Here is a 24,189-nt window from a genome sequence, read left to right on the forward strand (position 1 = left end):
ACCATGGCAGAAACAGTTACACAGAAGTATGCAAGGAAGTATTGTGTGTTTGCTAATGTAGCTCAGAAATCTGCCAAGGTTGAAGATCTGTTGCTCTGAAGTGGGTATCTTTTGAGAATATTATCTCACACATTGATACTTGTGCAAGTACGCCACTCTGATCAAAGAAACCAAGATAAGATAAATCTGAAGAATACACAAGATACGTGCAACTTTTTATTGCTCTCCCTACCTTATGTTATCTGAACTTTACTATGCTTAATATAGCTTTACTTTGGGATAACTTTTTGTTCTCTCTTCTGCCTCAAAGCTCTGTGTGGTTAATTTCTTATTTGATGTTTCTCCTGTTTAACAGTATGTGTTTTACATTTAGATCGAAAGGACAGTAATCTATTATTGTTTGTAGATACCTTAACCTTGATTTCTGCTCAGGGGTTTCTCATTCTGGAGAACTTAAGATCTCAGCTCAGTTAAATTAAGTTGAAAAAAGTATTCTTAACTAGTCTTCAAAATGTGTTCATTTTAATTTTTTACATATTCAAATAAAATGCTATCTTGTAAAACATTTGGAGGAAGGGAGGACCTGAAGAAAATAGCATAGATGAGTTTATTTGAAAATCTCTATATTGCCTTCTCCAAAATGCATTTTTTTGAATGTAGTAATCTTTTATGAGCATGTAATAGCTATTTATGTTGATAGTAATGATCATAAACAGCCATAATTTTGTTTTTCTGATGATTCATTTCCCATTAATAAATATACCTTTGTTTTAATATGTATCTGTAGGTTCTGTCCTTTACACATCCTACCTCGTTCCACTCTGCAGAAACCTATGAGTCTCTGCTGCAGTGCCTCAGGATGGAAGATGATAAAGTAGCTGAGGCAGCCATACAGATTTTCAGAAACACGGGTCACAAAATAGAAACAGACTTGCCACAGATAAGATCGTGAGTGTATTTCTTAATGTGCTGCTTTTTCACACCTGGAATTCTGCATTTTGATATTTTATTCAGTGTTGCCCATAAAATCACTTTATAGTCTTGTAAATATGAACTGCTTCTCTTCCATCATTTTGTATTCCTTCACTACCTTTCTGTCTCTTCAAGTTTAAATTCTGCATTCTGCATTCATTTTTGAGTATTCATTGAAGATGTTATGGACCGCTTTAAAATCTTCCTATTGTGGATGAATGAAAGACAGTGTGTAGCATATTTCCCAGGTTACAGAAATAAGCAACAGCAAAAATACAGCAAAGTTGTAATTTCTTGGCATAATTTCTGCTCATATCTGTCCTTCACACAATTTTTCTGTCTTTGAAAGGAGCAAAAATATAATCTCTGATGGTTAACAGCTCTGTTTCTTATTAAACAAGTTGGGAAACAAGATCCAAAAGCAGGCATGAATTTCTAACAAAGAATAATTGCTGTCTGTAAGTTGTCATTATGCAATTCATGCTTTAACTGCTGATTAAAGCTGCATAATCTACTAGGTATTCACAGACTATTTAAAACCTTGTGGGTAACATCTAAAACCTTAAAATTAGCCTGTTAGTAACTAGCTGATGCAGATTATAAAACACAGGTTTCAAGTTCTCATATTGAAATAACGTGAGGTATTATTATGCAAAAATGCATACCAGTGTACACCTTAAGTTCTCAATGAACTGAAAATGTAACCTCAATGATTCTTATGGTTTGAATCAGATTTTGAGAAAAAGGAAAACGTTACAAGTTCATGTACAAGACACTATACAAGACATTTGTAGGGGTGAAGAGAAGGAAAAACCCAGCAATCCCCATTGTCAGAATAGTTGCCCGTATAGTCCTAGTTTTCTATAGTTCCCTACTAGGGTTTAGTCAAGACTGCATTGCTGGAGTGTGTCATCTTCTGTCAAAGGAGCCTGGTATTGCTGATGTTTCTTTTGGCTTCATGACTTAGCCAAGTGAGCCAAGTCTCAAATAACGTAAACAATCACTGTCAAAATGGAGGTCTAGCTCTTGGCATGGTTTGCAAGCATGTCAGGTTAATGTTCTGAAAGCCCAAACCCTGCTTTTTATATTGGTGGCCTCTGATCAGCAGATTTAGGGGGATTCAAATGCAAAAGCTCAGAAAAAAGTTCTCAGTTCACTTGAGTATACATTGCAATTGAAGACCGTAGTTAAAGCAGTAAAGGCCTATAAGTGCACTGATACTTAGTAGGTATTCCTAGCTTTTAATACATTTTTTTCAGCACTGTCACTTCCAAGCTTGGATGAGAAACCCAGGAGTTTACCCTAGCTGGACCTGTCATGTTCCCCCACCTTGTACTTGGCTTCCTAAGGAGCCTTATTTTGATCATTACATTCTTTCATGTTTGATTTTTCCCTGTGGGCTTTTTTCTGCTTAAATATGTACAGTCAGATGTTCCACAAGTATTACTAAATACAATTCCATCCTACTTTTTGCTTTATGATTATGATCTTTCCTGAACAGACTTCAGAGAAATGTTTGATTTATAAGATGGTGAGGATAGATTTGTATAGGTGAAAAGCTGTATATTTTATACATTGCAAATTGTATTTTGAAGTATTTCATTTAATGTTTACAGAACACTAATTCCGATTTTGCATCAGAAAGCAAAAAGAGGCACTCCTCATCAGGCAAAACAAGCTGTTCACTGTATACATGCCATATTTTCAAATAAAGAAGTGCAGCTTGCACAAATATTTGAGGTATGTCTTGCTTTTAGTTTTTAAGATTTGTTTCTGCTGTTCTTAATTGATACTGGTCAATAACGTTAATTGAATTAATACTGTTCATTAACAATTTATGAGGTCAGGAAGCCTACAGGTGTATGGTAGTTGAGGTAAGTAATTAATTTTACAATAGCAAGTTATTATTGTTTGTGTCTTAAAGCCACAATTTTGTAATATTCTAATGTCTGACATATAAGTTCTTTTTATTTACACAGGAAAAGTTAGGGGAAAATCAGCTGAGCATACTGGAATAAGCCACACTAAATCCCATGAGGACACGTTTAGCAGATAGTAAATGAGAGATAGCATTCTCTACTTTCAAACTGTATTAATTTATTGTGCTTCAGGGTCTTTGCACATACAGTACTTTCTCACTGGGGAGGTTATTGCAGAATAACTACTTGACTACAAGCTCAGACATTAGCTTACTGCTCACTTAACTGCTTCATTAGACAAGTTGTAAAGCAAAAAGTCACCTCAAACAGAGCAAAGAGGTTGTTATTTTTCACTAGTCTCTTAAATAGTAACATTATTAAACTACGCTTGTAAAATATCTTTGGTTCTTAAGCTTGGCTATCTTTGAACCTGTGCATAATTGAAAAGTGTGAAAAGCTTTGAATTAAGCCTGTGAAGGGAAATACTGATCACTAATAGAAATGTCCCTGGTGGTTGCCAAGGTTTTTTTAACCTTCCTTTATATTTTGGCCATTTGCAGTTATGATGCAGGTTTTCACGATCCGAATAAAATCGAGTCAAGAGTTTTTCCTGTGTCTCCCAGGATTGAATGTGTTTCACTACTGAAGGAGGAAGAGAATATAAAATCTGATTTGCCCTTATCTCATGCGAAATTTTTGGTTACTCTGTTAATTAAAAAATAGCATTCTTTCTCCATCTTGATTTCCTAGCCTTATTAATTCTTACGGAAAACTGTGAAACGCGTCAGCAATCCAGCAGCAAAATGCATTATTTTTAGGCATGCTAGCTTTCATATCTGTAGCTGAATTTTGAATTTTTATTTTTTCCTTCCTCAGCCTCTTAGTAGAAGTTTGAATGCTGATGTACCAGAACAACTTATAACTCCGTTAGTCTCACTGGGTCATATTTCTATGTTGGCTCCAGATCAGTTTGCTTCTCCAATGAAATCTGTTGTTGCAAATTTCATTGTGAAAGACCTCTTAATGAATGACAGGGTAAGTTTTTCTTTTTCTTTTGTAAGTCCTTACTATTCTGTTTGCCTGTTACTAACTCCATGGAGAACAGAGCTTTTTTGTTTATTGAGTCAATAAGTGAGTGTTCTGTATGTGGCTAGTACACTAATAATTGCATTATAAAATATCTTTGTGTGAAAGAAAGCCTAGTCTGTGACAATTTCCATTTTTACATCTGCATTTTCTGTATGGGTTGAACGAGTTCTTAAACTTACATGAATGTCTGTAGTCAACAGGTGAGAAAAATGGAAAGTTATGGTCTCCAGATGAAGAAGTTTCTCCAGAAGTACTAGCAAAGGTGAATTATCTACTCTCAGTAATAATGTGTATATTTGAGGTTAAAAGTTTACTTTTTTCCAAGCTGTGCAATGGAGAGTATTAGAATAAATCCCTTTGAGTACTTTTGTATTAGTTTCCTTAAAACATGCAGTGTTCTGGAGTTTTTGTGGTCTATACATACAGTTATAGGACTGATAGAAACTATGCATTTTGGTGTCTTCACTTACTATATTAATTATGCTGAATGTTAAGAAAATTTAAAACTTCAAAAGTTTTAGTTTTTCTTACAAAAAAGATAATTTGACTTTACTGACTGTAAATAGACTTGAAATAAATTTTATTCTTTCATCTTTATAGGCTATTTACTGTGAATCTAATTATGGCCACTTCTAGAAATGTTTATCTAGTTGCTCTTATTTTTAATCATGTAGCAAGTATCCTGCATCCTCTAGATGCACTTGTGAGAAGACACTGAACCGTAGTTGAAATGTCCTGATGCCACAAAGACTGCTACTTCCTTCTTCACTCTGTAAATATTCACTGCTTCCTTCTGTTACTTTAAAAATGTATCAGCTCTAATAAATAGGAGTCTATGGAAATTTCAGTTTGACAGAGTAGGTTTTAGTGCCTTGCCAACCGTAGGAATTGAATGCGTTGTTGATTTTTTCATGTTTGATAGGTGCAAGCAATTAAACTTTTGGTACGTTGGCTGTTGGGTATGAAAAACAACCAGTCGAAATCTGCGAATTCCACCCTCCGGTTATTGTCAGCCATGCTTGTCAGTGAAGGAGACTTGACGGAACAGAAGCGAATCAGGTCAGGTTTTGTTCCTTTCAGACTTCCAGCAATTTTGTTATAGAGTTTCAAAGACTATTAATTCTGTTGGAGATTTTTTTAGAATTTTAAGGTGAGCATATTATTGGCTAGTGGGATGATAGAAGACAGATCTGATTGGAGTTTTAATTTTAAGAGTGGAATGGTGGTATAAAAATATGCTTATACCCCTCTTTCTTGTAATTTACTAAGAATCTCAGAACCCTGTAAATATCTTGATAGCAAATGACATTCTAGAGAGTAAAAGACTTCCAGAAGTGTCTTTGAAAACAATTGAGTGTCGAAGAGTAACACATTTAGGAGTTGGGTGATCTTCATTTCAACAGTGAAGTAGTGTCGTACCTCATCTTCATTCTGAGGGTGAAGGAAAGAGACAATCTGCAGCTAACATGTTACTTTTGTTGAGACAGTGATGGAAACAAGAAATTTGACTCTTCTCTTTTCACTGTTTTACTGGAATTCAGTTTTATCTGGGGCAAGCAGAGCACCTTATTTTCATGCATTTGGTTGGGCTAATGTAGCTTGACCTGAAGCTATAGAAATGTGATCTGACCTGACAGAGAAAAACCTTAATGGCTCATTGATCTTGCAAGAAGAAATCATGAGATGCAAATAATTTAAGAACAGTTGTGGTGAGTTGTGTTTTTTAATTTGGTTTTTTTGTTGGTTTTTTTTTCCCTCCCTCATGTTTGTATAGTAAATCGGACATGTCTCGACTGCGATTAGCTGCTGGTAGTGCAATAATGAAGCTTGCACAGGAGCCCTGTTACCATGAAATAATTACCCCAGAACAGTTCCAGCTCTGTGCACTTGTCATTAATGTAAGTAACTGCACTAGAAATTAACCGACTCTTAATTGAATTTCAGGGTCCTTACATCTGAGCTATGCTGAGTGTTCTTTATTCCTCACTGCAGCTTTCAGAAGAGTTAATGAAATTTCAAATATTTATTATGCTGCACCTATTGATATTTTTAAAATGTCTCCTCATAACTCCACCCTGAATGCTTTTTTTTTTTGACCAAGATTTTAATGGTTATACTCTTATGTTTTATTTTGCCATAGGATGAGTGCTACCAAGTGAGGCAGATATTTGCCCAGAAACTGCATAAGGCACTTGTGAAATTACTACTCCCTTTGGAATATATGGCAATCTTTGCTTTGTGTGCCAAAGACCCTGTGAAAGAGAGAAGAGCGCATGCCAGACAGTGCTTGCTCAAAAACATCAGTATACGACGAGAATATATTAAGCAGAATCCTATGGCTAATGGTCAGTGTTTCAGTAAGATTGTTAAGAATGCAATAGTCACATACTAAACTGGAAGGAGTATCTAATGTATCTTAAGTATCTAAAGGGTAGGTGCAAGGAAGATGGAGACAGGCTCTTCTTAGTAGGTTCCCAGTGTCAGAATGAGGGGCAATGGGCACAAGTTGGAACATAGTAAGTTCCACATAAACATGAGGGAAAACAACTTTACAGTGAGGGTGACAGAGCATTGGAACAGGCTACCCTGGGAGGTTGTGGAGTCTCCATCTCTGGAGATATTCAAAACCTGCCTGGATACAGTCCTGTGTAAAGTGCTCTAGGTTATCCTACTTCAGTGGGAGAGTTGGACTAGATGATCTCTAGAGGTCCCTTCCAACTCTGGCAATTATGTAATTCTGTGAGCAATCATTAGAACTTAAGCAAATTGCTTTTGTAAAGAAACACTGGATAAGTTTAATTTATTTCTTCATCTTTATATTAGACACAGTCAGCTCTTAAGTTTTCTTAGTTTTAGCATTAGCATAAACCAGAAAATACTCCTCTGTACTTTGCTGACAATTATACATATAAAATGCAATGCTGTTTTGCTCAAAAAATGAAGTTTTGGGGTTTGATTTTTTTAGGCTTTATAAACTTCTTGAAGTAAGACCAAGTAGTTTTGTAGTAGTAAAACGCATTCATTGATTTTTAATGATTCATTAAAAGTAAAATTTGTAGGAAGAAAATGCAAGTTGAAATTTTAGATACCATTATTTGAAAAAGTAATACTTTGAAAAGGTGTTTCTTGTGATGCATGTATCTATAATATAGAGGGTATTTATGATTTTTTGTTACTGTAGAAAAATTGCTATCCTTGTTGCCTGAATATGTGGTACCGTATATGATTCACTTACTGGCACATGATCCAGATTTCACAAAACCTCAGGATGTTGATCAGCTTCGTGATGTCAAAGAGTAAGTGTCAAGTGATTCTAGAATTGTTATGCTGTGAATTTTTTTGTACTTGGAAGAAACTGTTCAGGAAGAGGAACTCTTTGGGTTTTATCAAAAGTGTTTTGTAAAACAGTATTCTTGGAAATGTAAAACACTTTAACCAAGGGAAGAAGGTGTCAGCAACTGCTTAGCAGTGTATTCTGAAAACCTGTGGGCCACAGCAAAGTATACCAAATAAGTTGTCTAGGCTTCTTTTAAAGTGAAGTAGTGGGTTCAGATTCTTGTATTTGTGCCTAGGAATCTCTGTAGAATTTACCGAAACACTTAAAGAGATGCCAAGTAATGTCAGTTCAGATATTTTGGAACTTACAAAATACAGAGCTTCTTCAATACTTTAAAACGTAATGCCACTGATGCTGGGTCAGATTCCTGCTTCACTGGGAACTTTTTTTTTCTCTCCTTGCCCTGTGCAAACCTACTAGAATTCATGCTAAATTTGTTTCTCAATTATCACTTGCACTGTACATGTGCAGTGCAGCCCTGGTGCTTCTTAATTTATTCAGCACAGATTATTGTATGCAGCCTGTCATACAGAAGCTTGTCATGTACTTGAGGCATACTGAGGTATGCCTCAAATAATCTTGTATACCCAGGTATAACTTTGTGTTCCTTTGTGTTGTGATGAATTTAAAAAAAAAAAAGTTACATCTTAACACTTTTTAAAAATGTTTATAGCATCCTCCCCATCTTTAGTTACAGTGTTTTGGTTTTTTCTTTTGCCTATTTTTGGTGGAACTGTGAGCTGTGTTCTTTTGGTATTGCAAAGACATTTATAACCACATACTACAATATACCTCATGAGAAAAGCAGTTCATTCTTGGCACAAACAGATTAGATCACATCTTAATTCTTTTTGCACCTTCACCTGTGCAAGTCCAAGTGTGATTCTTTCTGTAAATGAAATAATTAATTTCTTCTGACTTCTGAGTTAGTTGACTACACCTGGTCTGGACCTGGAGTCAGTGAAAATTTCTTACCGAATCAAGTGTACATTTTGTCCCAGGACTCCCTGTTCTGGCAGCATCTGAAAGCACTCTTCATCCCGTACTTGATCCAAAATGCATGGAACAAGTTCTGATTCGCTGCTGTTAATACTTTCTCTGAGAAGTGCTTTCTAGTGCACAGAGCTGTTTTTGGACACTCCTTGTATAGCTGTCCTTTGTTGTCAAATTTCTTCCCTCAAGTTTGTCACAGGCTGGCTGAACTAGCCAGAGAGGACTGCTCCAAACAAAGAAATACTCTGTACAGGAAATTTGGCAGGAATACTTCTTTGAAGAGTCTCCTGAGACATTTTTGTCATACAATGTAATACAGTGTTTCTTTCAAGAGTCCTGAGAGTCATAGTTTTCCCTTCAAAGTGTTAACGTAGATGCTTACAAACTTGGAAAAGCAGACTGGCAATGTGGGTTTTAGTTTTTTCCCTAGTTTATCTTGCTTTTACATTGCCTGAATACAGTCACCTAAAGTGTGACATGATTAGCAAGTTCCCTAACCATAAGCTATGATATTTATTCTTAGGAAATTTTTTAAGCTTGTTCTACAGATATATATTTGAGTTTGAGTTCGCTCTTTTATCTTGAGACAGTGTCTATTTCTTCTGAATTAATATTCCAAAAATACTTAAATGGATACAGAGAATGATCTTACTTTATGTGACTTTGTTCTTTCAGGTTCTTTTTTTTCTACTTGAAATCCCACTGTTTTTCTGAAAAGGTCTTGCTGGGGGTCTATTATTATTTATTTTATTTATTGACTTAATGAGGAAATCAAATTACAGAAGTTGTCCTGTGTTAACTGGAATTACAAGAGTAAAATTTGTCCTCAGTAATAATCTTTGGACAACACAAGGTTTTGGAGAAGCTGGGACAGTGTGGTATGTTGTCAGTCCTGTATTCATCCCATTGAAGTTCTTAAGAATAGTGAGTAGGTGGATGTACAGGTATCTAGCTATTTGGATGTAAGTCAGAATATAGAAGCCTTATTTTGTTTGAACACCAGATAACTATTTAAGTGTATCCTCTTTTGCTTTGGATTTTTTTAGATAAATGTTCCTTCATCTCTTGCATTACAGTCTGTAATTTGTATCAGTTAAGAAGATTGGGGCGTTTGTGGACAGGGAATTCTAGTGTTCAGTCATCCTGTTTTTCTAGTTTTTATTACCCTCTTTCTACAAGATAATCTTTCTTCCAGAGATTCAGAATTAAATTAGCTAGTGGCACGTTTGCATTTCTGAGACCCACCCATATGTCTTTCCCAAATAAGCATTATTTTACCATACTATGACTGTTGTTGACCCTCTAGCCACATGCAGATCTGAAACTTGATAGCAAATGATAGCATGGATGGACTAATTGTGCGTTGTATCATCATTGAAAAATTCTTAAAACAAACTTCTAGTCAAAATATAACGGGTTCTCTCTATAAATAAACTAGATAAAAAGAAATAAAAATAGGAAAGCTGATTCCCTTTTGTCTGTCTGTAAGAATTTCTTTTCATCCCATATGGAGCATTAGTAAAAATCTGATGACCTGTTTTGAGTACAATCATGGTACATTGTTGGTAGGAACATAGACAAAGTCTGAGGTAATGATTGCAGAATTTCATCTAGATGATGGTAGCACCATAATTTTTGCTTCTATTCATATTTGGAAGAGAAAAAAGTTGATTGGTTGGCCAGTGTTTACAGATAACTAGAGGAGCACTCTAGTTTGGCAGATTTATTCCAAAGAGTACAACTAAGACTCTGCGTGTTTAAGGTCTAGACTCTATTTACACCTTTAGATGATGTTATCTCTTCATTATATCTTCAAATTGATTGTGGTTTCTTAAGAAAAAGCTAGTATAGCTGACAATTTTTAAGACATTGTTATATGTGGGAGCTGCAGTATAAAAGCTGGAATGTAATTGCCTGTGGTTTTATGGCTTCTTAGGTGCCTGTGGTTCATGCTTGAAGTTTTAATGACAAAGAATGAGAACAATAGCCATGCCTTCATGAAAAAAATGGCAGAAAACATCAAGCTTACTCGAGATGCTCAGTCTCCTGATGAGCCAAAGGCCAATGAAGTAAGAAAAGCAGTTTGGATATGTGTTGGGTGATGGGCTGAGGGTTTCACAAGCAGTCGATGAACAGGATTTGCAGGAAATCTGAAAGCACTGGCTCAGACGTTTTTATGGTCTTTTAAAGTGTTAATTGCAAGCATTGTCTGTATGTTGCCAATCTCATTCCCTCAGAACCTTTCTCACCTTACCCAGCTCACAATGCTTAAGGAAGGTACTAAAGAGAATTTGTTAAATATTTCTGTCACTGCCTACCTGCCTTATTTTAACTCCTACTGCCTAGTTTCCCTACATAAGTATCTTCTCCTGGTGGGGCAAGTACTGTATTATGTGTGCTATTTAACCTGTTATTTTCTAGCAGAGATGAGAAACCATTTGTAGTGATTTGATGAAGCAAGAGCTTCTGTTGTTCAGAATATGCATGTAAAGTATAGCTTTTATAGCTTTTATTAAATAGTAACATGAAAAATGGGGACTTTTGCATGCGTGTGAAGAGCTAACAAGTATGGTTAATGATGTAATTACGAAACACGTTCTTAGTGGTTGTTACTTTAACACATAGATTAAACTTTTTTAAAAACTGTGTTCTCTGTACACAGTAAAATCAGTAAGTAATTCCTAAAGCATACTTTTCTTTCTTCCTTCAGAAACTTTATACAGTATGTGATGTAGCACTGTGTGTAATCAACAGCAAAAGTGCTTTGTGCAATGCAGATTCACCAAAGGACCCTGTATTGCCAACCAAATTTTTTACACAACCTGAAAAGGTAAATTTTTAAAATTTAATTTCTAAAGTAGTAAGAGAAAATACTTTGGTTTTTATAGTTAAGAGCTGGTTATCTCCATAACGTAATACCATGAGTGGGAAAATGTGTATATTTTATCCTTAGCAATTAATTCTTTAAGATTGGCTGTATGCTGTGCTACCTATGTCTTATGTACATGTGCCAGAAATGTTTGTAACCAAGTGAGGGCTAATTAGAATAGATACTGATATCTTAGCATGTGTTGCTTCATAATTTCATTAAAGTGTTTCACAAGTGCACCTGTATAATGAATGAATATACTGAATATATGAGAATATATGTATACTCTGTCTGGATATTTCAGTTAGAATGCAAAGCAGACAAAAAAGAAGGGAAATTTTTTTTTGTTTGTTATCCGTGGTGTGTTTCTATCTGTCAATAGCTGTTTGGCTTTTCTGCTTTCTGTGCAAGTTGATCCTTCTACTGCCTAGTTGTAGTCTTGGTGAGTCTAGCTCTACTGCCAGCAATAGCACTGCTGTTCTATAAGAGATGTGCTTCTGAAGGGTGTAAGTGGAACCAGAGTAATTCTCTGGGCCAGACCTGATGTGTGGAAGAAGTACTGAAGAACACATTTCACATTATTTGGTGTCTTAGACTGTTAAATGAACAGCTTTTCCAGAGTCTGTTCAGGCAAAATTTACTTTGCTTATTTAACTGTGAAATGGCAGATGCCATGGTGACAGGGAGCCTGTTGCCTGTGATACATACCTGCATTCAGTTTAGTGTTTTGGTCTGTGTAAACTGAACTCAGAGTGACAAAGGTACCAACCTCAAACTTGTTAAAAGAAAACAGCACCTTTTTTTCTCTCTTTGGACTTCCCATTAAAAGATGTAAGTTGAAAAAATTGGCAGTTTTGCTTCACTTCAAATGATTCATGTAATTCAAGAAGAAAAACTACAAATCCCAACTTCAGGTCTGGCATACTGTCATTCAGTAGTGCTCACTACAAACCTTCATAATATTAGTTTGACCTCTCTTTATTAGATTGATTCATTTGTCAGGTTACATGGTACAAAATATCTTCAGCACTTGATAGTAGCATCTAATTTGAGAAATCAGTCACATATATGTGTGTGTGTATATAAATAAATAAATATATATATATAAAAATCAACAGCAAGATTGAGAGATCAAACACAAACTGATTTTTTATTAATTTTTATACAGGATTTCTGCAATGACAGGAATTACATTTCAGAAGAGACAAGGGTTCTTCTTTTGACAGGAAAGGTACTGTATTTTGACAAGTTACAATTCTTTTAATATTACTTGTGATTTGTTTTACATATCCAGGTCTGCTGTAGTTTAAAAATTGTATGAAGAGTTTGTGTAATTCATGAGTCTTTTCTCTGATGGCATAATTCATGTCTTTTAGCATAACACCTGGTGAGTACGCAACACCCCAAGGTTGTTACCCGTGCATTGAGGCATAGCTGCTTGCTTAACTACAGTTTTTCACAAAGCTACAGGTTTTTCCTTATTCAAATAAGCATGGCATGAAATTATGGTGCAGATACTTAAATTTTCAATCTTGAATTTTTTAATATAGCAATTAATGCTGTTATATATAACTGCTACACCCTTTTGAGCTTCCCATTTTGTTTCAGACATAATTTGGTTAATAACTTTGCAGGGGAGAGAAAACATCAAGCTGGGGGGTGGGGTAGGAGAACAATAAAAAAACACAAAACCAAACCAAAACCACCACAAAAACAGGCATAAAAACCAGAGCCTTTTGATTTATATGTGTGTACACGCACACACGCATACACCTTTTTTTCCATCAGCTGTCCTTTTTTTGGGATTCTGAAACTGTCTTTTCTAAACATGGGAAACCTTTTTGGTCAGCTCAAAAAAATTAGCATTTTCTTTTTCTTGAGCTTAGTGGAAGAATGCTTGCAGACTTGTAAAACATAAAATTTTGAGAACAGTAATGTTTTTAGTATAAACTTAATGTGCATTTATCAATTTTCATGTTCCATGGACTGTTACTGCATTAGTTTCTGAAGTCTTCAGCTGGAGCAGACTTTGTGCTAGTCATTCTCAGGGTAGAGACAGATTATCCCTCTGTAAATAGCCATTATAATTTAAAATTGCTTCTTCTCACATGGATTTTTCCTTTATACAAAGTTTCTGCTATTAGAGCAGTTCACATGGGTGAGGTTTGCTCAGTTGGCAGAATCCTGCCTCTTCTTGCTCTGTGTTCACTCTGTGACCCCAGCCTGGATGCTACTCAATGAGCTGGCTTGGCATTACATTAGGAGAGGAGGAATCAGACAGAAGACCATGTTCTTCTGCAGCAGCCAGTACCAGACTAGTGCTTTAAATATTTTCAGAAGTGTGTATCTGTCTGCTGCTGCTAATTGTTTCACCTTTGATAACATTCATAGGTAATTAATGAAGCTTTTGTAACTTTGAAGTGGGTTTAGTTGGTTGTATAAACTTAATACATTTCATTTGATAACACATTTAGCTTTGTCGTAACTTAAAAAATCTTGCTTACTATTTATTTGCTTTTCTTATGCATTCTTTTAAAATACTGGAGGGGAGGGGGATGTCATAGAATCAGGCTAGTATTATTTAGATAATTTTCAGTGTTTCAGAAAACAGACATTTATTCCATGCTCGTAACAGAATGCACAAACACTTGCAGCTTTTTCTACCTAATTCTGTTCTGGAAAAGACAGATGTGTAAGGATATCCCACTGACTCAGACCTGCAGTCCTTTTTGGCCTGGTATTGTTCTTCCAGGGGGACCAAAACAACATTGATTAGGGAGAATATGCAAGTCTAGCCACTTTCTGCAGTACATTCCCCCTCACACTCCCCTAGCGCTCATAATCTTTTATAACAGGATGCTAGACTGCATCTGTGCCTCTGGGTTTAATGCCTGCTATGGACTTGTTCACATATTTATCTGCTCTGGTTTTGAACCTCCCAGTGCTCTGCCTTCACAGTCTCTTGTGGCAGTAGGTGCCTCTCTCCTATTAGTTGCACCAAATGCTTCCTGCTTTATATAAAATACTCAATAAATAGAGCAAGTCAATAATTGTAAGAATAATATATTTAAGTAAATGATGCAGTATTAACGCTAGGATGATGCAGCTACTGAAGATGTTATTAGTGACATTCTGTTTCTACAGAGATTATCTTTTTTTGGCCAAATGTGTTACAGCATCTGTGGTACCTTTTTCCTGTCTGCTCCCTCATATAACTTCAGCACATGGGAATGAATTTTTCTTGTGAGAATGTCTCATAAATTAGCTTGGTCTCTGAGGAAATGTAAAATTACATGAAGAACGTGACATGCCAGTTATGAAAACTTCCATGACTTTTCTCCACAGACAAAATAAAAAAACTTCTGCCTACCCAGCCTAACCAGATCAGTCAACAGACACTGTAAAATACCATCACTGTATCAGGGAGCCCCAGACTAGATAGATGGTGTTCAGTATTTTTATACTGGCTTTCTGCATATTGAGTGTACACATGTTCTGTTCTTGCAGTGAACCTAATTCTGACTTACATTTTGGAAAGCCTTTCCCAGAGGTGTTTTGTTTTGTAAATACAGGATGTTGACACACCTTTTCCTCTAATACTATCTAATATTATGGGTTTTGTTGAGACTCCTCTACCTGCTATCCCTGTGAAGTGTGAGAGAAAGCAATTGATGAAGTGCTGTTATGTGATGAGAAGTAAAAGTAGGGCAGACAATGATTTTTAAGTGAAGATGAGGTCTGTACCTCTAAATTGGTGGCATCATGATTGAGACTGCAAATCCAGAAAAAGTATTTTCAAATACTCAGGAAAATAGTTTAAATATGTATCTGATGTTCTCATTTTTAAGATTTAACATTTTCTTTTAGCCAAAACCAACTGCTGTATTAGGTACAGTAAACAAACCGTTATCTGCAACTGGAAGGAGACCATATATTAGAACTACAGGATCAGAGACTGGAAGCAATATCAGTGTGAACTCTGAGCTGAGCTCTTCTGCAGGAAACAGATCAAGGTACAGAAGTCTGAAATGTCTTTCGTCAGCTATTTTTACTTCATGTTCTCCAGTGCTTCCATGTTTTATAACAGGAGATGATTTGTTGGGCATGTCTGTGTGTTTGAAGAGTGTCTCTGTTTTGTCCAGCTAAAAAAAATATAATAGTTCTCTATAGGTAAAATCTCAATCTTTGCTTTTTTTGGGGAGGGAGATTTAGTAGACAAGAACTGAGTACAGCATTTAGGTGTGGCCTGCCTGTAATTATATAAAATACAACAGAAGAGGCACATACTGTCTGAAATTTCAGTGGTTAAGATTCATCATATTTTTAAATCGGAAAATACATTCATTGAAGTGACCAGCTATTATTAATACTGAACACATTTTGCAGCTCACATTTTTTGTGTATAAATTAGGATTAATCCTGATTTGTAACAAGAAACATTTTTTTATGTAGATTAAATACTCTGACCTATTTAAGATTAGGAACAGTTAAAAAGAGCTTTTTGAAGAGGACCGGGATCTCAGTGGAAAGATGCAACATATGATTGTAATATCCGGTCTTTCTTCTAGTAAGTGTTATTTTTATGTGGATCCAGAGTTTTAAAATGTGTCCTACATCTGGAGAAACAGTTTACACTTTCAAAATTTAAGATTGTTTAATTTGTTTTGGAATTTATTAACTGGCTAAGATAAAGGGTTAAAGAAAGTAGAGAAAGTCAACTCCAGTTACTACATTTCATAAGACCAAAGGGAATTATAACTCAGTTCAGAATTTGTTCTGTAAGTGTGCATGATAATAATCTGTAATAATCTTGATTATTTTTTAACTATTTTGTTTTTAAAACTATTGTAACTCTGTATAAATTAACTTGAAGTTTGAGCATTGCTGGTCTTTATTTTTCTTCACTACCTTTGCCCATATTGGCTTTTTCTATCTGGAAAAAGAACACAGCCTCTTTTACAGCATTGATCTTCAGTTTGCAAGAGGAATTCCATGGCTTTGTGTTTGTGATAAGGGATTTGGCTCAAGAACTAGGCAAGCCCTTTCAGACCTGTCCCCATTCTGAGAAAGAACTCAGGCAAATTCAACTCTTGAAACTAATTTAGCCTGTCTGCAAATTTTATTATTATTATTATTATTATTTTAATAATTGCAAACATTTTTCTTCCATTGTTTTGTGTATTTTGGTTTTGTTTTGTCTTCAATTATGCTACCAGGGAACAAAGCTCAGATATATCAGAAACGGGGGTCAGTGAAAATGATGAAAATCCTGTGAGGATTATTTCAGTCACACCAGCGAAGACAGAACCTGTGAAAAAGGTATGTCTGGGGATTGTGTGGACTGTATCTCTATAATAAGCTTGGCATTGGGGGTTTATTCAGTACATATCACATGTAGTTATATGACTTTCCTAGCCCAATAGAAGACCCCTTATTTACAAAACTACTGTTTATTTTATCCAGAGTAATAAGCAGAGCTTGTGCTCAAAAATAGCACAGGCAAATCATAACAGACTTATTTTTTTTCTTTCTAAAATTCCGAAGGATTCACACTTTTATTCTATGTATATTTCCAGTATAAATAACAGTAAGGCTGTGATTCAGAGTGAATGTTTACGCCTGTAACTTCAACTGAAGGTATTGCCAGGAAAATTTCAAGTGATTCCTCTAGCATGAAACCAACACCTAACTTTTGGCTTGTGTTACAACTAAAATATTTAAGCTTTGAGGATTTTTAGTGCCTTCCCCCCCTTCCATTAGAGAGAGAAGATCATGCTTAAATTATCATGATTTTTTAACTCATAAAGTTGAATGAAGTTTAACAAAGGTAAATGTGAAGTCCTGCACCTGGGATAGATTTAACTCGAGCAGCAGTACAGCACTCTGAGATCTGACTGGCTGGGATGTAGATGTGCTGAGAAGGACCTGGGGCACCATCCCAGTGGACATCCATCAGAGCATGAGTCAGCAGTGAGGGCAGGCTGGCTGCTGGGCTGCATCAGCAAGAGTGTAGTCAGCAGTCTGAGGGATCTGATTATTCCACCCTATTTGGCATTCATTAGGCCACACCTGGAACACTGTGTCCAGAATTCTGTGTCCTCCTCAGTTCAACACAGAAAAACTGCAGAGGACTTTGCAGAGGGCCAGAAGGATGATAAAGGCTTGGAGCAGTTGTCATATGAAGAAAGGTTGAAAGTGTTGAATTTGTTCAGCCTGGAGAAGGGAAGCCTTGGGGGCATCTAATCAGTCATTCAGTATATAAAAGGTATTTATGGAGAAGATGGAAGTACTCTCTTCCCAAGGCTGCTACAGGCAGAAGTTGCTTCAGGGGAAATTCCATCTGGATGCAAGCAAAAAAAAATTTTACATTGTTAAGAAAATTAAATAAGAAAAACCTGGAATAAGTTGCCCAGAAAAATGGTAGAATGACACTGTGCGTGGCTTGGCTTGTCAAGGGGCCCTGAATAACTCCTGAGGTCCTGCTTTCAACAGAAGGTCTGACCAGATGATTTCCAGATGTCACTTCCAACATAAATGATTCTGTGATTCTGAAATCAAAATAGATTTTTGTAGTACTGTCAGGATACATAGATGGTTCATGCTGTATACATTTTAAGAAGTTATACTCAGTCTTTTTGATTAGATGAAATCAGAGTAATAAGCAAGTCTTCTGGATTTGTATCTTCATACAGAAAGGTTAGTTTTTTCTTACTCTTTTAAATTATCATTTACATTATTTTCACACCCATGAGCTAATGAGGAAGAAAAAAATCTTTCCCAAACTCCAGTGTGTGGTTCCAATTTTTAATTATTTATTTATTTTTCATTTTCCCAAAATAGGCTTCTGCAAAGTTAAGAGAGGTTTGGCAAATAATTTATTAAATAAATCTTCAAAAATGCTTTCTAGGTTCTTGAAACCTGACTTGAGTTGAAATTTTCAGAGTGATTATCTATGAAGTTCTTAAAATAGAAGTTGTAAATGTCTTCTATGAAGCTGCTAGAACAGTAATAAAGATTACAGAGACTGCCTGACTTACTTAAACATTTAAGAAATAATGGAGAGCATTTAACAAAGAAGTTCTTCGCTCATACACAGCACTTGTGTGTGGCCTTAATTGGTGTGTTTGAAATTGCTAAGTCATCCCAGCCATACTTCTTCAGTACCCTTTTCTCTGCCCCTCCTCCTAACTGTTCTGGAAGCCAGTGTTCAAATTAAGGTCTGTCATCCAGTTTCCTCTTTTTTTTTTTTTTCCCATATGAATACATTTTGTGTAGAGACCTGCATTGCCAGCACCATTTCTGTTTCACATACACAGACACTGCTTCATGAAATTTAATCCCTTTCCATTACCTTGTTCAGTGTAATGAGAAAAACATGCATGTAGGCCATACCTATTCAGACATGTTGAAGAATTAACAAAGACAGCAAGTTTAATTTGTGACTAGCTCTTAGTCCCTTGTATTCCCTGCAAGCCTTGTTGTTGTTTTTTTCCTTTGACTTGTATTTAGGTTTTTAGTTATCTGCACCTTTACTGAAGGTTGTTCTCAAAATCTGCATATATTGAAGTATTTGCTGTACCCGAATTATTACTCTTGCTCCTCAGTTCTCTCCTGCCAGTTGGCAGAGGCAGTAAAAGGAGCTTGTACAGAAGAGCCACGATGGGAGGAGCTGAGTTTATTAGTTGCATTGTAATCTTATTTTCAAACAACTGAAAGATGCATTGTGTGCAGATATGAACGTTGCATACAGTGTAGAAGATCTTTTTGCAAAGTCTGGAATCCCATTTACTAAAACTTTTTAGTAGTTTTAAGCTCATGTGATGTGTTTTTATAAGAACACTTACTTCCTATTTTATAAACTCATGTTTCTGTCTGAGCGAGGTAGCAATTTGAGTTTGCCTTTGGGAATCTTTTTTTTCCTACATGTTTGTGACTTTTATTTTCTAGGAGATTAATTCTGAGCAGGCTACACAAGGAAACAGCACTGAACGTGGGAAAAAAAGAACAGCAACAGCATCTGGAACTGAAAATATTCATCAAAAACCAGAAGAAAAAAATGTAGATGAAACAGGACCATCACTCGCAGCAAAAACCAGGAGAGGGCGTCCATCCAAACCTGAACCTCAGGGTACCACTGCAAAAAATGAGGAAACAAATAAACCACCTGTCAGGGGAAGGAAAAGGGCAGCAGTCAGTCAAGAAAGTCCAGGGAGTATAGAGGCAGGTAATGCTAAAGCACCAAAACAGCAAGACACAGCAAAAAAGCCAGCAGCAGCACAGAGGCAAATTGATCTACAAAGGTAAAAACAAATAAATTGTAAAACACTTGGGTGAGGTCAGCCTTTCCTGTCTCCAGATAGACACAATTATAACAGATCTAGCATAGTTAAAGGGCACAGCTAAACCACAATGATCTATAAATGTCATGGCCCAACATACATTTATGTTGTGTTCTGTTTTGCAAAGTAACTACCAGTGCAGCTGGAATTGGAAAAATTATTTTGTTGGTCAGAACAGGATCATCTAACCTGTTTTTACCAACTTTTATTTTTTGTCTGTTAGTCCTGGTTCCCCTTTTACTGGCCTTGATACATAAAAAAAAGAGTTGAGGGTGTTTCAGTGCATTAATTAATGTTGGGGACACAGGAATTCAAGTGCTCTGTTCTGCTTCAGGTCATTGATAACAAAAGCTTGGTAATGGACCATCTTTAATGAACACAACAAATTCTAATTCTAACTATCTTTCTTTTATGATATTTTGGGTCTGTGCTTGTTTGCTATGAACACTATTTTAATATACATTTCAAGTAAATGAAAAGCAGAATATGGAACTGTGCAAACTACAAAACAGCTCTTAGATGATAATTTATTTTTATATATATATACTCCAGTGTTTAAATGTGTTGATTTGTTTTCCAATATAAACAAACAAAAAATTCACATAAGCACTGAGAAATGTGGTTAGCTGAATCTCATACAATAATAATTTTAATGCAAAAGTGTCCAAAGTTGTAAAGCAATACAGTAAGGTCAGCAAACCAGTGGACTGAAAGAAATCACAAAATAATGGAAGAAAGAATCCTTGGAATGGTTTCTTTCTAGAGATTCTGTAACTTGAAGATCTCTCAGAGAACCTTGATCTAAAATAATTGCACCTTTTCTTCTCACAGCAAGGTTCCTAACACCAGTAAATTGTTTCAAGAGGGTACTCTTTGTGTACTTTCTTGCAATGCTTGTTTTATTCACCAGATTTCTTTCAGTCTATCCATAGCCTGTAATAAGCCACCTGTACCAAATAGCTTCTTTAAAATATGTAATACCTCAGTATTTCTTGAAAAAATACCCAAACATTGTTAACATTTTTCAGAAGCCAGGTGCTTGGAAGTGATGGAGATTCACTGTTGGAGATAGACTCAAGTCCAGAATATTCCCAAAATGCAATGGATCTCTTTAAGGCCTGTGGGAGCAGCCAGGAAGATACTGAGGATACAGAGTTAGCAGAGGGAGGCTTCCTTAAGGTGTAGCAGGCATCTTACATAGGACAATTTTGTGGTTTTTATTGTAGCTTATACAGTAAGGAATCAAAGAGATCTGTCTTCTAGAAGAATTTCTGTAAAAATAGCTGTTTCTGACTGGATTATTTGTTTTTAAGTAGACATGTACAAGTTACTGTAAATACTTGAAAAACATTTGAAGTAGTGCTTGTTCTTACGTAAGACAGGCTATTTTAATAAACCTAGGTAATTAAATACAGTTAATCAGAACAGGTTACCATCTTTATTCTCTGATTCCAGTGAAAGCTATGGATAAATGTATTTCTGTTTATGCTGAAAAAATATTGCTCAATTACGATATTATTATTCAAATTGTGTATTTACAAGTTTATCAGGATGTTGTTCGGAACAGTAGTGCAATTCAGTTATACTCAATTGTGTAATTGTTGAGAAGGTACAAGATGGAGTTGCAAGAATCACAGTATAAAGAGTGTAAAAGCTAAAATGTAAATTATATAGGTAGGATTTTGATTCAGAATAAATGGTAAATTTCCATGTCCTTACAATTAACTTCTATTTCCTTTTCTCTCCCCCTGTGCCCCCTCTCCCCCAAAGGTAAAAAGAAAACTCGCTCGAAAAGGGAGGAAGTGAAGGCCAAATAAAGGCATGCTCCAAGCTTCTGCAAAAACTAGGATTCAGAAATTTCCTGTACAGGAACTGAAATTACTTCAAAACACACAGCTTTCAGCTCTGAAACCAGAAGGAAAAAACTATGCTTCCCTTTCACACGAAATTAATCCTTCTCGATGGAAATGTAAAGCAGAAACTCTTGAGAAAGAGGCTAAAAGCATCTGTACTTATTTCCCCAGAGACTTTTTTTATGAAAAGTCAATAATTAAGCAAATTGCTTAACACTTGGTTCCAGTTCCTGCATTCTGGAGTTTAAAAGTGTATTTACACCATTAATTTTCATGCTGCATTTTTTTTTTAAAAGAAAGTCAGAGGAGGTCCTTACACTGACATTGAAAATTCATAATCCTAGAGCCAGGTATTCCCATATTTCACAGAAAAAGTAGAAGTCTACTGAACGGATTTTAAACAAGACTAGAGATTAAAAAAAAAAAAATCACAAAAAAATTTTTTTGCTTTACTTTTGGAGACTGTTTTATGTATAATTCTTTCTGCCTGCCTACTTTTCTGCAAAAATAAGATGTACAGATTTCAGTTCCCTGCTATGAAAAGTCATGTGGTGGCAATTTTATAAATGTTGCTTTCTGATTTTTATCAGAGTGGGAAAGTAATCACTTAAAATTATTATTAATTCGCAAGTAGACATTTCATTTTTTAATTTTCCCTCCATTTTAGTTTAATATAATTTGCAATAAATGTACATATTGATGTTTGTTTTATAAAAACATATATCACTTTTAAGTGTTTTTACTCCTGCGGTTCTGTTGGAATATTCAAAATTTTAAAGGAGTAAAGACAGTCCAGCATTTGATTTTATAATGTTTGTCACCAGATTTTTATTATTGATGTAAAGAAAACACAAAAATCAATTTTTAAAAATAGTTGGACTTTGGCAGCTTTGTAAGGAAAGTTGGAAATGTTTAGGATTGCTCTCAATTTTAAGCATTGTGCTGATTGGAAGTAAGTCTGTTTTGCATTTTGTCTTCCTGTCCAGGCTCATTTTTTAATGTTTATTTTAGAAGATTGTTGCATCAATATTATGTTTCCTGGCATTGTTCAGCATAGATACAGTGTACACTTTTATGTACACATGATCATATTTAAGTTTGTTGCATAAAATAAACGCTTCTAGGTGTCATGTGGCAGTCTTTTATTTTTTAATTTTTTCCTTTTTTTTTTTTTTTCTCCACAGAAAACTGTTTGCATGGTCTTGGATGTTCATAGAAACAAATACTATCTTGAGCAAAGAAGTTGCAATGCAGACAGTTACGTAGTTGGAAAGGTGGGCTTTTTAGGTGAAGTGGTGGTGTAGAGTTGTATGGGAAGAAGGGGGTTGGTCTGCAGAGGGACAGTGAACAGAGGCTTTGTTTCCCTCTGCCTCAGTTCCCCATTTCTCTCTGCACCTTTTGAAGTCTCTTGATGCAGTGTAGAAGAGCTGGATACTGGTGACATTAGGTAAGGAATACTTGCTTCCTATCACGGATAGGGCACAGTTGTGTGCTGTTAAACAGTGACTAGGTCTCTCTTACTGAGTCTTTAACTGGTGGTAGTTATTTTTCTGTATAACTGGTCTAACAGTTATTTTCTCTGTAACGGAGAAAATCAGATGCTTTTCATAGTATATGTAGCAGGGTATGTAACTCTTTCTGAAGCAACCTGCAGTGCTTTGACTTGAAGGATTTGAAATGCTTTTGGCAGAAGGAGACTGGGAGATTTTAAAAGCATTTAATTACACATCCATTGAGGTTTTGATTTCTAAAACTGAAATAATTTCACAAGATGGATTTACTGATCATAATGCTCTGGTCACATACTTCTCTCATCCAAAAGTTACAGTGTTTCAGTTTACATCAATTGTAAAATGTATTTGTTAGAGGTTTTTAGGTGCTACCTAGAAAAGAAACTCTTTTAGAAATATCTCTGGTACCTAGTGGTTGTGCCTTTAACAGTGATTTGAAATCTGGACTTGACAAATCTTGCAAATATTCAGAATTGTTTCCAAAAGCTTTAATTTTTGTGAGGTGGATAATTGTCGAGTGGTTTTCTTTTTTCTTTTTTTGAGTCAGTTTTTAATCAGTTCAAATGTAAAGTTACTTAAGGAATCATCATAGAATAATATAGGTTAGGACGGGCTTCTGGAGTTTCAGTGCCGTGCTCAACAGTTTTCCATTGTCTTTCTACAGTTATATAGAGTTTCTTCTATTTTCTTCAGAGGGACATTTGAGTTACTTCCCTGTGTTGATTATCAGTATAATCAAAGAGAAGTAGTGCTGGGCACAATTGGCTAAGCAAAAATGCAGTATGCAAACTGAAGGAAAGATCTACTAGTGGCCTACTTGTTTTTTTTCAGAACTTGCCCCAGACAAGGCTACTAGTGGAATTTCTTTGCCTTCCTCCTGTCTCTCCCTCACCGAAGTTGAGCACACGTGGTACATGTTAGAGTTGCCTCAGCAATGGACATCTTTGTCTAGGAACAGTATCCCCTCAAGCCAGGGGTCCTTACATCGGTCTTGCTTGTGACAGCAAGTAGTTGAAACCATCAGCCTTTATAACAAATACAGGGAAGTACAGGCAGAATTTTTATACATGCATAATTTATGCATTGCTAGTGCTTCATCTGGTGCTTTAAAAACAAATTATATTATAGTAATCAGTATAAAAATGTGGAATTGAAGGCAAATTATTCCAAAGGAGGTTTCAGTTTTGTACTTGGACATATATTAGTTTTTAAATATTCTACATAAGAATGAGGATTCTCTCATTGTAATAAGAAAATTGGTGGTCAGAAGTTTTCACTTGTTAATGTGTGATAAAGAATAAAAGGAA

The 24,189-nt window shown here is 35.6% G+C and overlaps 1 protein-coding gene across 4 annotated transcripts in view; it reads left to right on the top strand.

The window, feature by feature from the left end:
* Positions 1–22,501, top strand: part of PDS5A (PDS5 cohesin associated factor A) — an 81,113-nt gene extending 58,612 nt beyond the window's left edge. The window contains exons 19-33 of one of the 4 annotated variants that reach the window (XM_051619856.1): positions 788–948; positions 2,589–2,712; positions 3,768–3,926; positions 4,174–4,242; positions 4,903–5,039; positions 5,755–5,878; positions 6,121–6,325; positions 7,162–7,276; positions 10,247–10,379; positions 11,021–11,140; positions 12,348–12,410; positions 15,047–15,192; positions 16,396–16,498; positions 19,127–19,307; positions 21,289–22,501. In XM_051619856.1, coding sequence (XP_051475816.1) covers positions 788–948; positions 2,589–2,712; positions 3,768–3,926; positions 4,174–4,242; positions 4,903–5,039; positions 5,755–5,878; positions 6,121–6,325; positions 7,162–7,276; positions 10,247–10,379; positions 11,021–11,140; positions 12,348–12,410; positions 15,047–15,192; positions 16,396–16,498; positions 19,127–19,307; positions 21,289–21,335 — 1,887 coding nt within the window. In that variant the 3' untranslated portion in view covers positions 21,336–22,501. The other 3 variants (XM_051619858.1, XM_051619855.1, XM_051619857.1) reach the window with 3 other exon arrangements.
* The last annotated feature ends 1,688 nt before the right edge of the window (positions 22,502–24,189 follow it).

Source organism: Apus apus, chromosome 4 (genome assembly GCF_020740795.1).
Source record: "Apus apus isolate bApuApu2 chromosome 4, bApuApu2.pri.cur, whole genome shotgun sequence".
Taxonomy (NCBI): domain Eukaryota; kingdom Metazoa; phylum Chordata; class Aves; order Apodiformes; family Apodidae; genus Apus; species Apus apus.